The sequence below is a fragment of the Taudactylus pleione genome, unplaced genomic scaffold (genome assembly GCF_031769625.1).
Source record: "Taudactylus pleione unplaced genomic scaffold, aTauple2 ptg001165l, whole genome shotgun sequence".
NCBI lineage: Eukaryota > Metazoa > Chordata > Amphibia > Anura > Myobatrachidae > Taudactylus > Taudactylus pleione.
Genome location: NW_028285566.1, coordinates 237,136 through 252,722, shown reverse-complemented (window position 1 = coordinate 252,722; position 15,587 = coordinate 237,136). Strand labels below are relative to the sequence as shown.

Here is a 15,587-nt window from a genome sequence, read left to right as displayed (position 1 = left end):
CAATGCCTATTTCCCTATAGATTGTAAGCTTGCGAGCAGGGCCTTCCTACCTATATATCTGTCTGTTATTATCCAGTTTTGTTCTATTAATGCTTACAATTGTAAAGCGCAACCGAATATGCTGCGCTATATAAGAAACTGTTAATAAATAAATAGCCATTCATACGTTTTACAATGAACATTGCTGAGCTTGTTTTGAAGATCCTCCATGTGGATGTTTTCTTGATGTTGTTCCTTCCTCCTGGTGAGGACAGCGTTGTGACACCCCAACTCCTAAAGGAAATTTTGCACTTACTGATAAGTTTCTCTGGGATTGTAGGGTGGTACAAACCAGCCCAGAGGAGTCTCCTCCTTTTCTTCTCTGCTGGTCTGAAGTGGAGTTATTGGGGGAGGGAGGAGGAAGGTTTTTTTTTTTTTTTTTTACCAATTACCCTGCCCGTATGGGAAACTTGTCAGTCTGTGTCCCTCCACCAACATTGGAGTAGTGTCTTAAATACATATAAACAAAACTCCTTTTTAATTTAAGAATGAAGGCAACTCAGGCTGATAAGTTTAGATACGTTAAGATTATAGTGTGTGCTTCCACAGCGATAAAAATATTCTAAAAGTTCTATGGGGGGGAATCAAATGTATTTTGGGCGCCCATTACTTACGGGAGCTACGCAATTGTTTCTGCCGATGGGTACGAGTGCCGTGGGTGCCCATTATTTCTGCTCGCACCCTCCTGAGGCGGAAAGCTGAAAACTGAAAAATCCGGCTTTTAGGCGCCCTAACGCAGTGCTCAGTTCTTTAGCCTTGTGTAGCCGCAACTAAACACTTTGCATTTGGGTGCAACATGCGCAGTTACTCTTACCTGCTGGCACAAATAATTGAATATTGCCCAGTCATTTTTGACATTGGGTGCAAAAAAATTGTTGAATCCCCCCCCTCTTTATTAGGGTGCATTTTGGCTCTATTATTTCACTGTCCTATTAGATTTGTATGCTGTGAGACAGACTGCCAGTTCAGGCTGCATTTAGAAACATAAAAACATGTGAGAAGTACCACACAATGGGGGGAATTCAATTGAACGCAATGTTGTGTCCGGAGCCAATAAATTGGCCACGCTGTACGCCCATAGCTAGAGCTTTTCTGCTCGCACCCAATGCTAGTTGTGGGCTTACCGCGTGCGTTGGCAGCATTGTGCCCTGTACTTAAGTCGGAAAAAGCTGTTTGCGCCACTAAACATTAGTCGCAAAACACTGCATCTCCGGACCTAGGTGTCGGCTGCGATGCTGACAATTGAGTAACTCCGGACGCTCATTTCCGGAACTAAGCAACGTGTACTGTGCATATCTATGGTAAGACAGGTTATCCGGATAGCTGTGTGACCAATTGCATTATTTGGGTAGGCTGTAAGTGAAGTTCTGACATGATGCACAACCCTTTCTGAGATGACACAAGGCACCTATTGTAAAAGCTGTAGAAGAAGAGACGTGTGTGTACATGCTGCTGTTTGTGTATGACCGAGCACAATGGTAAATGTTTCTATAGTAGGTGATTAGTGGCTGATTTGAACCATTTTCTTTTACACAGTACTGAACCAGCTGCCTCTTCCATCCCCTTTACCTGCTACAACTACAAAGAGCCTCCTCTTTAATGGACGGATAGCAGAAGAGGTGAACTGCCTTCTGGCGTGCAGGGATGAACCTCTGGTGTCACAGCTTGTCCATAGCCTCAATCAGGTGTCAACAGATCACATGTATGTATATTTAAGCCTTTATCTAATGCCATAACTATTCTGCTTGTAGAGCAACTCTGAAATGTATATTTATGGGATTTGCAGTCTCCAAAATGATCCATTCTTTTTACATTGTCTCTAAAAATCAAAGTACAAAGTAGAAGATACTTCCAGGGGTGCCGGATTGTCAAATACTATGGGGGTGATTCAATTACCCGTGAGACTTACCGCTGGGTGTTAGCTTCCAGGGTAAAGGCCCAGGCTAGCTATTCAATTGTCTGCAGTAATCACACTACTAGCCTGGAGGGTGCAACAGAAATCTGCGTTAACTAGTGCTTCCAGTCCTTGGCTCGCTCACTCCTTTTCCCTTCATCCCTTCCTTCTCCATTTCTTTTTCCTTCTTATTTATTTCTTTTTGCTTAGAATAAGACACAAGACGATTATACTTTATAGTTCATTTATGTCTTAAGGACAGAATTTGTGTATACATGTCTTAATTACAAAATTGAAGGCATAGGTCAACTTAAGGTTGCCATGCACGGCACGATATAGGTGCTATATCGTGCCGTGTATGGGCATGATATCGTACCTGATATCGTGCTGCACGCTCCCGCGGGGTCGTACATCGCATCCCCAGGTCTTCCTGCAAAACCATCTGACCTGGGATGCGATGCACGATCCCATTCAAATGGTGGAGGGGGAAGCCGGCATATCGTGCGGTCTGCGAGGCCCGCACGAATGCCGGCAGTGACAGCACGATCCGTCTGCTGACGGATCGGCAGTCGCACTACATGGTGCATCGCACCGTGTATGGCCAGCATAACTCTCACCAGTCATGCTAAAGAGGAACTCGCTCAATACCACGGACTTTCTCCTCATTTGTTGCCCTGAATGAAAAGTCTCTAAAAGGACATTCTGACTCATTTTCACAATTCTGTCTATTGTTACTTCATAATCTCTGTGGTTATTGCCCTTGTAATTGTATTCTTACTCTGTCTTTTCACACCTTATATATGATGCCTTTTATGTATGACCTCATAATTGTAAGTTTTACTTTTGTCTCAATAAAAAAATATGGTTATTAAAAAAAAAAAAAAAACTGCTAGTGCCTCCGGGGCTAGCCGAGATGTTAGTGCGGGCAGTTATTGCATAGCTCTATGATGCGGGAGCTATGGCATGCCGCATATTAGCCATGGCTTACCACGCTAAATAAATTAAATGGCTCTGGGCATTGTAACTCGGGAGCTAAAAGCCTGCGGTAAGTCCTGCGGCTAATTGAATTGCTTCTTAGAGACCAGGAAATCTGACATTTGAAAGTGTAGTCTATCTGATTTTTTTTTACTGGTCAAATTCCCAGCCAAATTTTGTACGTCAAATGATGCGGTAATTAGAAGAGCTAACAAAACTAACTACAGGCAACAACAATCCAAAACTGAAAAGGAAATTCTATCCGACCAGGAAAGAAAATCCAAAAGTGGAAATACCATATCTTAACATTGCAGATTTCCCTGCAAACAGGCTGCTGGAAAAACTAAATGAAATTGAAAACACTGCTCCTAATCGCTGAAGGTGTCCTTAACATTGCACTAATGTACAGTTCAATGTGCTTTGATTTTTGTGAAACTATTGTTCTTACAATTGATTTTTACAAATAGTCATTTAACATCAAGGCACAAAAATGTATTTCTTGTTTTGCTGAATTGAAGATCTTGGCACTCGCTGGTCTTTTTCTAAAGTAGATACTAGCAATGCTTGAGAAGGTGACTGCAATAACCTTTTGCTGTAGAGTTAGTCGAGTATGAGCCGTATTCAATTTGAGCCGAGTCGCGATACTTTTTTGCGTCCCGGACTGTTCGCCTGTTTTGTAGGCGGAAAAGTATCGCGCGCGCGCTTTACCCCGTATTCAATTTGAAAGTACGCGAAAACAGGACCCGGCGAAACTTGAAAAGGCGGAAAGTACTGTCAGATTTGGGGAAATAAACCTGACACCCCCCAAAAGATGCTTTGACATTGGGGTTCTCTATGGTACCCCCCGATTTGGTTTGCTGAAGGTATTTGGTGTTTTTAAACGGCCTTAATAGCTGCTAAATAGCGTTTTTCTATACCTGATGCAGAATAGTATTCAGGAGTATGTTTTCCTGAAAATAACTTATCCCAGCAAATTTGGGGTACTTGAAAATGGGGGTCAGCATATTTAAAAGTTGCTAAAGTGAAGTTGAAAAAGTTGTGAAAAATCCACCTGCAATAACAAAAAAAACACTTGGGGCATACTTGGGGACCCCCCCAGAGTCAGTCGCTAGTTTTTAACTTTGCACCCCAAAATTTTTTTTTCGCCCCCTTTTTCAAAGTCATTTTTTGGGGTGTCCTTAAGTTTTTAAACATTTTTTGACAGTTTACCTTCAGGGGACTGTCTGAAGGCTGCAGGGGGGGTTCCCGTAACGTTGCACCCCAAAACCCCAATTCTGCACTTTTTTCCACCTGCTATACATAGGCGAAACTTTTTTGCCTAGTACATTGTATTGACTTTCCGCCTGGGCGGAAAGTCTTTCAAATTGAATACGGGGTAAAAGCAAAACAGGCGAAAATGATGACATCGGCAAAAAAGTATCGCGGATCCGGACTTTTCGCCTCAAATTGAATACGGGCCTATGCAGGATAATGGTGTTGGCTGCTGTTTCCAGTGCACTAACACTGTACCAAATCAACCTGTATTACTACCAGTACCAAAGTAAAGAGATTTGTTCACAAGAAAAATTTTTTTGTTGTGTATCACACTAAGGGGGAACTCAATTGTTTGTGATAGCCGTAGCTTCCATCTAAATTGACAGAGAGCTATTCAGACGTTTTCACTTATCGCAGATTTCTGTGCGACAAGTAGGGCTTTTGGGCGCCTAACTGCAGCACACCCTGCTTTTGAGCGTCTTAAGTGTCGCTTTAAACTGGAGAAACCGCTTTACATGACTAATCCTCTGCATTTTGGGCAAACCCTCTGCAAATGTGATGGGCGCCCAAAAATAATTGAATAGCTCCTGACATTTTAGACGGGAGCCGTAGCTGTGGTAAAACTGTATTCCCCCCGAGTGTGAGACATCCTCATAGCTGCCAGTCAGTGAGGCTGAGATAGCAGAACTCATTTAAGTTACTGTGAACAGAAAATTAGTGTGCATTATTATTTATATTCTGTTACCATATAATGTGCTAGGTCATAGCTTTATTGCTAGTAAGAACTACCAACTTGTAATCGCTTTATGTGGGAGAAATGCCTTTCTGACCTCTGCAAGGGAATTTTATTTACATGTATCATACATTTAAATCTACAAAATGTAAACTGACTTATTACTAAGCAATCAGACCTCACTTTCTACACATCTAAGTGGCAGTTGCACATTTTATGCTCTGAGTCCATTGTACATCACCAGTTTTTGCTGTCTTCAAGCTGCCACGGGCGCCCTGTAATCGTGGAAATCTCTCTGCTGTTATTATGATGATGAAAGCACTTTGCTGTCATGTGTTTGAGATGTCCGCAAGTAATAGAAGTTAAAATAGTCACTTTTGCAGCACGTCTATTTATTGATCAGTAGTCAGTGACTAATACCTACGCAGCGTGGACAGAACATTTGACAAGCATTTGCTTTGAAGCCTTGTCCATGGCTCAGTGTCAGCCTGGATCCAGTTTTAACAGATTAAGGGCCATATTCAATTAGTTTTCGCACCCGCGTTACTTTTTCGCATGCTGGACTTTTCGCCTACATCGCGTGTTTTGTATGCAGAAAAGCATTGGGCACGCTCCCGCTATCCGCCATATTCAATTAGAAAGGACGCGAAAACAGCACCCGGCGAAACTGAAACTGACAAAGTCCTGTCAAAAATGGGGAACTTGGCCTGATACCCCCGAAAAGATGCACTAACATTGGGGATCACTATAGATTCCCCTGATTAGCCCTAATGAAGCTATTTGGGGTATTTAAGTTGTGCCAATTAGCGCAATAACACAAGTGGTGACGAATAGCAGCTAGCAGTATTTTTATGTGAAAATAAGTACTCCCAGCAGATTTGGGGTACTTGATAATGGGGGTGCTAGCATATTTTTAAGTTTCTAAAGTGAAGTTCTAAATGACGTAAAAAATCCACCTTCCGCAAGCACCTGCAATCATAAAAAACACCTGCCCCATTCCTGGGGACCCCTCAGAAGTCTCTCTCACTGTTTTTAAGTTTGTCCCACAACTTTGCACTTTTTCACCCCCAAATTGAAAGTTCTTTTTTGGGGTGTTGTAAAGTCTTTTGTTATGTTTTTTTTTTTTTTACCTGTTTATCTTTGGGGGTCTGCCCCAAGGGTGCAGGGGGGTTTCCAGAAGTTTGCACCCCAAAACCGCAATTCTGCACGTTTTTCCACCTGCTAGTCATAGGCGAAACTTTTCAGCCCATTACTTTGCATTGACTTTTCGCATATGCAAAAAGTCTTTGGAGTTGAAACTTCCGCCTGGCGAAATTACGTCATCCACGATACTTTTCCGCGGATTCTTACTTTTCACTTCTAATTGAATACGGCCCTAATTAGGAGTTGCACTCACTAGTGGTCCATGGTACCTAGATACTCTGGTCTCTAATGTTGACCATCTTATGTTGGCACTAAGACTGGGCACAGAGTACACACCTACACTATTCTGTTATCTGCCTTGTCTGATTGGTGGAGTAATATGTATTTAGCCACAGTTCTAAATCATAAACCGCACAAATGAAGGAAGATGCAGTATGTGATTACTAGGGAAACAGACATTGATTTAATTATTTTGCGGGAATTTAGCTCCTGGGCTAGGTGCTGTTCAATTACTTCTCGTGACGGCCACAATTTCCCGCGATAGTGCCAGGGATTAGTCTTGTAAAGCTGCAGCTTCCGGCTAAGTACCGGGTGCTGCCAGGTCGCGCCTAGCCCTGAAGCCCTACTTAAAGAGGATTTCTGCACGCACCCCAGAAGTTTGCAAGCAGAAATGTGCGATTAGTGCAGCCTCAGGGCTAGTCATGGGAAGTAATTGAATAGCTCCCAGGCTCTCTTACCTCAGGAGCTAAATTCATGTGAAACAATTAAATCACCCCTGTTGGTTATTTATTTCCCCCTTTTTTTTTTTATTTCTTGTAGTGGTGAGATGTGTAGGTTTTATTTATTTAAAAATTAAAGTTTTTTGTTAAATATGTCTGGGCAATGTAATCACCCCTGGAGCTCTGTTGACTGTGATCGATGAGCAGTAGGAACGTTGTACTACATTATCCTAACTCTCTGCTTCCCCCATTAACAGAGAGCTGAAGGACAACCTGGGAAGTGATGACCCTGAAGGAGATATACCGGTCCTGCTGCAGGCCACGCTGGCCAGAAATCCCAATGTTTTCAGGGAAAAGAGTATGCAGAACAGATATGCAGTGCAGAGCGGTAAGACACAAATACGGATTTGGATGCGTCTTATCTGATTTGTATCCAGGTCTTGCTGAGATCATTATCAGATTAAGCTTTCTGGTATTTTAAGGTCTGTACTTCTGCTAACCTGACACATCGTACACCTATCTAGTCACCTATTATTTTGGGTGGTCAGTGATTCGTGCTGGCTCCCATGCAGGCTGGGTGGGCACAGCTGGGTGGGCTCCTAATTACAGTTTGTGGTTTTTCCTTGCTTGTTCCCTTTTCTGTTTTCCTCCAAATACTGTATTATCTGTCCGTAGAGTTTTTGTTTTTTTGTTGTGCCCAAATGTGGTGAAAATAAACCTCTCAGAACCCAAATGATGATAAAGCAGGAGGAGATGGAATCGGTATGAAATCCTGACGCTGGGATCCCGAATGGGTTATCCCGACACTTTTTGTCAGTATGCTAACCCTCTCCCTAACCCTCCATCTCTGGTGTCTGACCCTAACCTCCCCCCATCAGTGCATAAACCTTAACCCTCCCCCCTTAGTGCCTAACCCATAAACCTAACCCTCCCCCCTTGGTGCCTAACCCAGAAACCTAACCCTCCCCCCTTGGTGCCTAACCCAGAAACCTAACCCTCCCCCCTTAGTGCCTAACCCATAAACCTAACCCTCCCCCCTTAGTGCCTAACCCATAAACCTAATCCTCCCCCCAACCCTGTTACTTTCCTTCGGCATCCCGGCGGTTGGGATGCAGGCGCCAGTAATGTACCGAGGAGATGCGTATCTCTTTATCCTAATTGAGAAGGAACCATGCATCAATCCATAACTACATAAGCTATATAAATGGATTATTAGCCAGTTAATGCTTTAGAGAAATGTTACATTCGTTTAATCGCTTCTCCGATTGCACCACAGCTGTCTCAGGGAGCAAAAAGACAGCATCAAGTAGTTTACAATAGTACAAGTATAAGGTAGAGTAAGTGCCTGTAGCTTCAAAATGACTAAATCACTGGGTTGGGTCTTGCACGGCCTTACTGACATAGAAAATAAAGAAACATTTGTATTTGAATTGTTCCTATTCGTATCGTCAATACTATTTGCTATATGAGATTATATGAAGAAATGTCTTTTAAGCTTAGCTTATTTACTAGGATGAGTTATTTTTAGAAGCCTGTTTTCCTCTTTATAGGATTTAGTTTGAACTCATTGTAATCTTCTGTTTTGTTTCCTCCTCAGGGATGATGATGCCTCAGTATAAACTTCCCCAGAATTCCATGCATGGCAGCCCAGCATCTTCCAATTATCAACCAACCACTATCTCTCATAGCCCTTCCAGGTAATGCACGGCCCTGTGGTTCTCTCTGCGGGATTATGTACAGGAAAATACAATCCTTGCTTCCGAGAGGAAGACTAAGGCCATCACAGTCTTATGTAACCTTTTTCCAGAATAGAGGTCTTGGTCTTTCTAAATAAAATAATAGAGCGTAATGGTTGATCTAGAAATCAGCTTCTCCTATGAATGATCATTCTCTGGGGTCCACTGAAGACCCTGAAGGGAATTCTCCCCATCGCCTGGGGGGTGCAGACTTTCCATTAAATAACTCCTGAGTATGACCTGTGACTGCATACAAAGATTATATGGCTTTTAGCTCTTGTTTAACCATCTTCTTTTTTCTTTCAGTCGATTTGTGCCACCTCAGACCAGTTCAACAAATCGGTTTATCGGCCAGCAAAACAGCCCTGTTCCTAGTCCTTATGCTCCTCAAAGTCCTGCAGGATATATACCATACCCCCACCCTGGAGGCTACACGCAACGTCAACAAATGCAACAAAGTAATTGAGAGAATAGCATGGAGTGATTCTGCATTTGATTACAGATATTGTTTGCTTGTACTTGATAGACTTTCTATATATACAGCTAGGTGTTAGTCTTAAATCTATCCTTTTCGCTTTGTATCTTACCTATTATATTGTTTGGCAGCTTCTGTTTCCAGCCCAATATTGGCAGGTGGTCTGAGGAACCTGCATGAAAACAAAGTCTCCGGTCAGCTGTCGGGCAACTCTGCAAACCACCACACAGACAATTCCAGACACAGCACCAGTGAGGACTATCTGCAGATGGTACATCGGCTGGGCAGTGAGGTATGACCACAGTAATAGTCCCAGATATGATATTGTCTAACTGTAAATAATATGCAGAAAATAAAGCACCCCGTAGAACCTGCTCCCAGAAAAGTTCAGTTTAAACAATCAATATATGTAAAGTTTAGTATATATATTCACAAGTCTGAAAGTCCGGCTATTAGTAGTGCTCACCGGACCAAGGTATCCTGCTGTATGTAGGACTGTCTCTCCCACTGTCCCCACTACTCTACTCCACTTACTCAAGTAGTGGTAAGAGAGTGTGTGGTTTGCGGACCTGTAATTGTTATGAAGACCGTGTGTAAATAAACGGGACCCACCGTTCCTGCTATATCTCTTTGAGCGGGTGTTTTGTGCCGGCTGTGCTGTGGTATTGCTGGACCAATGTAAGCCTGTCTTTATAGGCTGTGTCTCTCGTTATTTGTTGGGAGGAGAGAGTGGTGTCTGTGCGTCCAAACCTGGTAGGTAATCTGTGTGGACGGGATCCGCTGCTCCTGTGCCAGTCTGTGAGCAGATGTTCCCGTATTGACAGACTGTTGCACCGCCCCTCTCAATTTAGGGCGAGGCATGCCCTCTTTATTCCCAGTGTCTTTAGGAATGCACCCCTGCTTTCTGTTTTGGTATATTGTGTTGAAATCTGAAAGCACTCTGGTCCCACCTGCTAACTATAGAATTAGCTATCAACCATCAATGGTTTAGCAACCACCAATGGTCAGATACTGATGGTGAGGGCTTTCACCATTGATGGCCAGTCACAGATGGTATAAACCATCTGTGACTGGCCATCAAAACCATCGACCATCATAATGACTGAGTTGTCGATAGTGAACCCTAGGTAATGATAAGCCATTATATCAAATAGTTTTTAATGTCTCGTAAATATAAACATTTTTAAAGGGACTTGCCACTTTTTTCTTTCAGTTTAATCATCCTGCTCTAAGGGGTTAATGTAAGGGGTTTGTTTGGTATTTGCCATTTAAAAAAAAAAAAAGAAATAAAAGATGCAGTTTTAAATTCCAATGAAAAATCCTACCAGTTATAATCTCTGTTAGAAGTACACCCTCTGGGCCCCCAACATTCAGATTCTCCTAGTCTCTATTTTGCTGGTTAGACAGCTTCAGCTGAACATAATTTCCTAAGGAGAACCCATCTTGTTCATTACAGCAGTCTTAAACCGTTTCCTTTTGGATGGGAATGGTAGAGGTTGTGTCATTAGAACCCAAAGGGCCTTCTATATGTGATTGGGTGGGAGAGAAAGAAAATGAGTGCAGTATATTTTTGCATTTTCCATTTTTGTTTTGCATTTTAAAGATGTCTGTTTTGATTTGTTTATAGGATAGCGATTCTTCGATTAGGAATGCTGCCTCTTTTTCCCTACAATCCCCTCAGTCGGTGTGTTCTCCTGCGGGAAGCGATGGGACTCCAAAAGGTAAATTGTCAATATACCTGGTGCACATCACCTATCGTGAATTTGTCAGATGCTACATAAATAACCCATAATAATTTGTTCAATTGTTATGGTAATCAACTGGTCAAATGTCTTTTTCATAACCACATGAGACACCAGAGGAATCTTTTTTTGATCTTATTTTTTTTTTTTTTGCCCCTATCTTCTCCCCCCCCCCCCCCTTCCCCCCCATAGTCTCAAGACAGTTAATGCTTCAGTCTCAGCCTCCTCCCTACACCTCCCCACGAGATGCTCCCCCTGACATTCTGCTGGACTCGCCGGACAGAAAACTGAAAAGACAAAAGAAGTTAAAGTTGAACAAAGACGAGAAGGAGGCAACGGAGAAGGAGGCTATGTATGACATCATCAGCTCGCCATCTAAGGACTCTACCAAGCTCACATTAAGACTGTCACGAGTGAGATCATCAGAAATGGACCAGCAAGGAGATATTCTCTCCAGCATGGAGAACAGTAACGTCTCAGAGGGCGACTCCTCCTTCAACGTGCAGTTCCCCGGGCAGACGTCAAAAACGCCAGTCACTCCACAGGACATAAGTCGCCCCTTGAATTCTGCTGCTTGTTTCCAAGAGCAGACAGAATTCCTGCAAGTTCAACAAGTGCCCGTCCTACAGCCCAACACGTCTGCAATTTTAAAACCGTCTCAACCTCCCGTGGCTCCGTCACAAACCCCACAAACAGGAAATATAACGCCATACGACGAGGTGGAACTGGACGCTCTGGCAGAGATAGAGAGGATAGAACGCGAGTCTGCCATCGAGCGTGAGCGCTTTTCTAAAGAAGTTCAGGATAAAGGTAACATGGAATTGTTTTCTGATCCCTGTTGGTTAACACAATGTATATATTGCACTAGACAGTTGTTTTATAATGTCTATACTGTGTGTCTCGGTTTTATTTACAATATCTTAAGGCTATATACCCGCCAGTGTTAAAATTGCATGTTTAACATGAGTGAAATACATGCAAGCAAATGTGACACACTAATTCATTGTACCAAATTAGTAATTATGTTTGTTTTTCTGAGTGTGTTTAACTCGTGGTGCGTTTATTTTAGCTACTGGTTTTTTTTTTTTTATCATTTCATTGCGTTTGATGCATTCATTTCAATGCAGTTTGGGAAGCAAATGTAAACTAATTGAAATGTGGTTAAGATGAGTTTAGATATGTGTCTGGCTAAAGCAAGATTACAACTTCCTGTGTTGTCTCATGGCCATGTTTAATGCACAGAATGAACGCTCTTTTAAACATAAATGCTTTAATGGACACAATGTGGTTTATACACATTGAGGATAGTGTTAGAGTTGTAGATTGTAACTGGTGTGGCTAGTAAAATGCATGAAATAGGCAACGCATGAACATAGCAAACCCTACTTAACTATCATCATTTCATTTCCTGAAATTATACAGCCCAAGTGACCAACAGGATTGTACCAACCATGTGCCATAACACACTATACCAACCCTGGGTATGGGTTGCTTACAGAAGTAGGGGCGGTATGTTTCACTTTGAGGGGAAATAAATAGTTTGGGACCCCGACGGGCTTATTCAGTTGTTGATCAGTTGATCAGGAGCGAGTGCCGCGGTTACTGCGTTTGTCGCGCCCAAATGGACCAGGTTTAGCTGCGTAAATCGTGACCGTTTTGATGTTGGTCATACAGAGAAGCTTATTCTAAAAGCATCAGGCGATTGGACCCAGACATCTAAACTTTGCTCAGGATAAGCTTCTCTATATGACTAACATCAAACGTCCACAATTGGGACTACCAGCATATGATCTTTTGGACTGTGAACTAGGATCCTGTATACATGTCCTGGACTTTGCTGTGGACCACCGCTAATTTAAAGATTTCCATTCAACTGTTCTACAGAGCCGGTAAAAAAAAAGAAATTGTATCTGGACTTGTTTTTTCTCACAGGACATACAGTCAGGTGCATAAATATTGGGACATTGACAGAATTTTTATATTTTGGCCTCTATTTACCACCACAATGGCTTTGAAATGAAACAAACAAGATGTGCTTTAACTGCAGACTTTCTGATTTAATTTGAGTGTAATTACATCCAAATCAGGTGAACGGTGTAGGAATTACAACGGTTTCTATATGTGCCTCCCACTTTTTAAGGGGTCAAAAGTAATGGGACAAACTAAACAATCCTAAATCTAACTTTCACTTTTTAATACTTTGTTGCAAATCCATTGAAGGCAATTACAACCTGAAGTCTGGAACGCATAGACATCACCAGACACTGGGTTTCATCCCTGGTGATGCTCTGCCAGGCCTCTACTGCAAATGACTTCAGTTCCTGCTTGTTCTTGGGGCATTTTCCCTTCAGTTTTGTCTTCATCAAGTGAAATGCATGCTCAATCTGATTCAGGTCAGGGGATTGACTTGGCCATTGCATAACATTTCACTTTTTTAGCCTTAAAAAACTCTTTGGTTGCTTTTGCAGTATGCTTCGGGTCATTGTCCATTTGCACTGTGAAGCGCCATCCAATGAGTTCTGAAGCATTTGACTGAATATGAGCATATAATATTGCCCGAAACACTTCAGAATTCATTCTGCTGCTTTTGTCAGCAGTCATATCATCAATAAATACAAGGGAACCAGTTCCATTGGCAGCCATACATGCCCACACCATGACACTACACCACCATGCTTCACTGATGAGGTGGTATGTATTGGATCATGAGCAGTTCCTTTCCTTCTCTTCTCTTCCCATCACTCTGGTACAAGTTGATCTTTGTCTCATCTGTCAGTAGGATGTTGTTCCAGAACTGTAATGGCTTTTTTAGATGTTGTTTGGCAAACTCTAATCTGTTCTTCCTGTTTTTGTGGCTCACCAATGGTTTGCATCTTGTGGTGAACCCTCTATATTCACTCTTGTGAAGTCTTCTCTTGATTGTTGACTTTGACACATATACATCTACCTTCTGGAGAGTGTTCTTGATTTGGCCAACTGTTGTGAAGGGGTTTTCTTCACCAGGGAAATAATTATTTTGTCATCCATCACAGTTGTTTTCCGTGGTCTTCCGGGTCTTTTGGTGTTGCTGAGCTCTCCGGTGCGTTCTTTCTTTTTAAGAATGTTCCAAACAGTTGATTTGGCCACACCTAATGTTTATGCTATCTCTCTGATGGGTTTGTTTTGATTTTTCAGCCTAATGATGGCTTGCTTCACTGATAGTGACAGCTCTATGGATCTCATATTGAGAGTTGATAGCAACTGATTCCAAATGCAAATGTCACACCTAGAATCAACTCCAGACCTTTTACCTGCTTAATTGATAATGAAATAACGAGGGAATATCCCACACCTGTCCATGAAATAGCTTTTGAGTTGATACTCCCATTACTTTTGGCCCCTTAAAATGTGGGAGGAACATATAGAAACCGTTGTAATTCCTACATCGTTCACCTGATTTGGATGTAATTACTCTCAAATTAAATCTGAAAGTCTGCGGTTGAAGCACATCTTGTTTGTTTCATTTCAAAGCCATTGTGGTGGTGAATAGAGGCCAAAATCTGAAAATTCTGTCAATGTCCCAATATTTATGGACCTGACTGTATCTATTTGCATATGTCGTCTTTGGAGCATATATTCAATGCATATGGAGTGATGTTGTGGGTCCAATAGACTCTCTTATGGATTACTGCTGTCTTATCATGAAATATATGGTTTTATTTGTATATTAAATTTGATTTTATTATTAGAGTATAGATTCTGGTTCATGAGCGCTGTATTTTTCATCGTTGTATATTCCTATATTTAGGAGACTGACTATCTCCTTATCAAACAGCCGCTTTTTATTAGGAACAGTAGTACTTGGCAGCGCCCGATAATTATTATTTCTAAATAATTTATCAACAATTGAATAGCTCTGTCTGGCGCCCATTACTAACAGGTGCCAAAACAACATTGATTTTTTTCCCCTTTTTAATTACAGAGGAGTTATTTTTGAGGCCTTAAAAAGAAATTACATATTTTTTTTTTTTTAAATGAATAAGTATATCACAGAAAAATCATGTCCAGTTTCAAGACAGCTAAATGTGTTCACATTTTTTTTTAATGATTTCTGATACGAACAATTAGCAAATAAAAATATGTTCTGTAACTTTGTAAATTTCATGTACAATTAAGTGAGTTTGTTATTGGGCATAGTAATTGTTCCTTACAGCAGACATTAGCCAGCATATTTACAAGCTACTCTCTGCATATTTGCATTCGTCCATACTCCTATGTTAGTGTTATCAGCTGCGTCATTACTGTCTGACGAGACTTGGGACTGTTGATAATTGTAATGGTGCATACACACGGTCAGATTTTCTGTAAGATCTGAACGATAACAATTTTAAAAATCGTTCATATCTGAAAGAAAATCTGACATGTGAGCCTGCAAAGATGAACGATGCCAGTCAGATTTGGACGATTCCATTCATTTTAATAGTCTGAAATCGTTCAAATCGTTGGTAAAATCATTCAAATCGATGGTAAATATCGTTCATCTGACAGATCTGACCTTGTGTATGCGCACCATTAGGATTGTTCATAAAGCTGAAGAGATTAAGTTGTTGCTTCTGTGCTGGTTGTTAGATGCTGACAGTTGTGTTCCCAACCAAACACTTATTTTATGTGGATCTTTCAAGATATAAATCATTCTTATACTCTGTCTGCTACCTTAATAGGTGTTCCTTGAATGTGGCACAACTCAGGAGTGCCCAGTGCATGACGCAAAGACTTTCTTTGAACGTTAACTGAAGATTCCCTTTTTTGCTCTCCGCATTTGGGACAATGTGTTCATGGCAGTAATGATTTGCTGTAGATTGGTCTTATACCTACAGTTGACGATGCACGTGTACTCC

General features: G+C 41.6%; 1 protein-coding gene across 3 annotated transcripts in view; it reads left to right on the top strand.

Annotated features, from left to right (window-relative positions):
- Positions 1 to 15,587, top strand: part of NIPBL (NIPBL cohesin loading factor) — a 186,451-nt gene that overhangs the window by 66,925 nt on the left and 103,939 nt on the right. For all 3 annotated transcript variants that reach the window (XM_088462229.1, XM_088462228.1, XM_088462230.1), the window contains exons 3-9: positions 1,576 to 1,741; positions 7,015 to 7,145; positions 8,355 to 8,454; positions 8,800 to 8,951; positions 9,100 to 9,260; positions 10,596 to 10,689; positions 10,903 to 11,520. In XM_088462229.1, the coding sequence (XP_088318355.1) occupies positions 1,576 to 1,741; positions 7,015 to 7,145; positions 8,355 to 8,454; positions 8,800 to 8,951; positions 9,100 to 9,260; positions 10,596 to 10,689; positions 10,903 to 11,520 (1,422 nt within the window). The remainder of the gene's footprint in view (positions 1 to 1,575; positions 1,742 to 7,014; positions 7,146 to 8,354; positions 8,455 to 8,799; positions 8,952 to 9,099; positions 9,261 to 10,595; positions 10,690 to 10,902; positions 11,521 to 15,587) is intronic.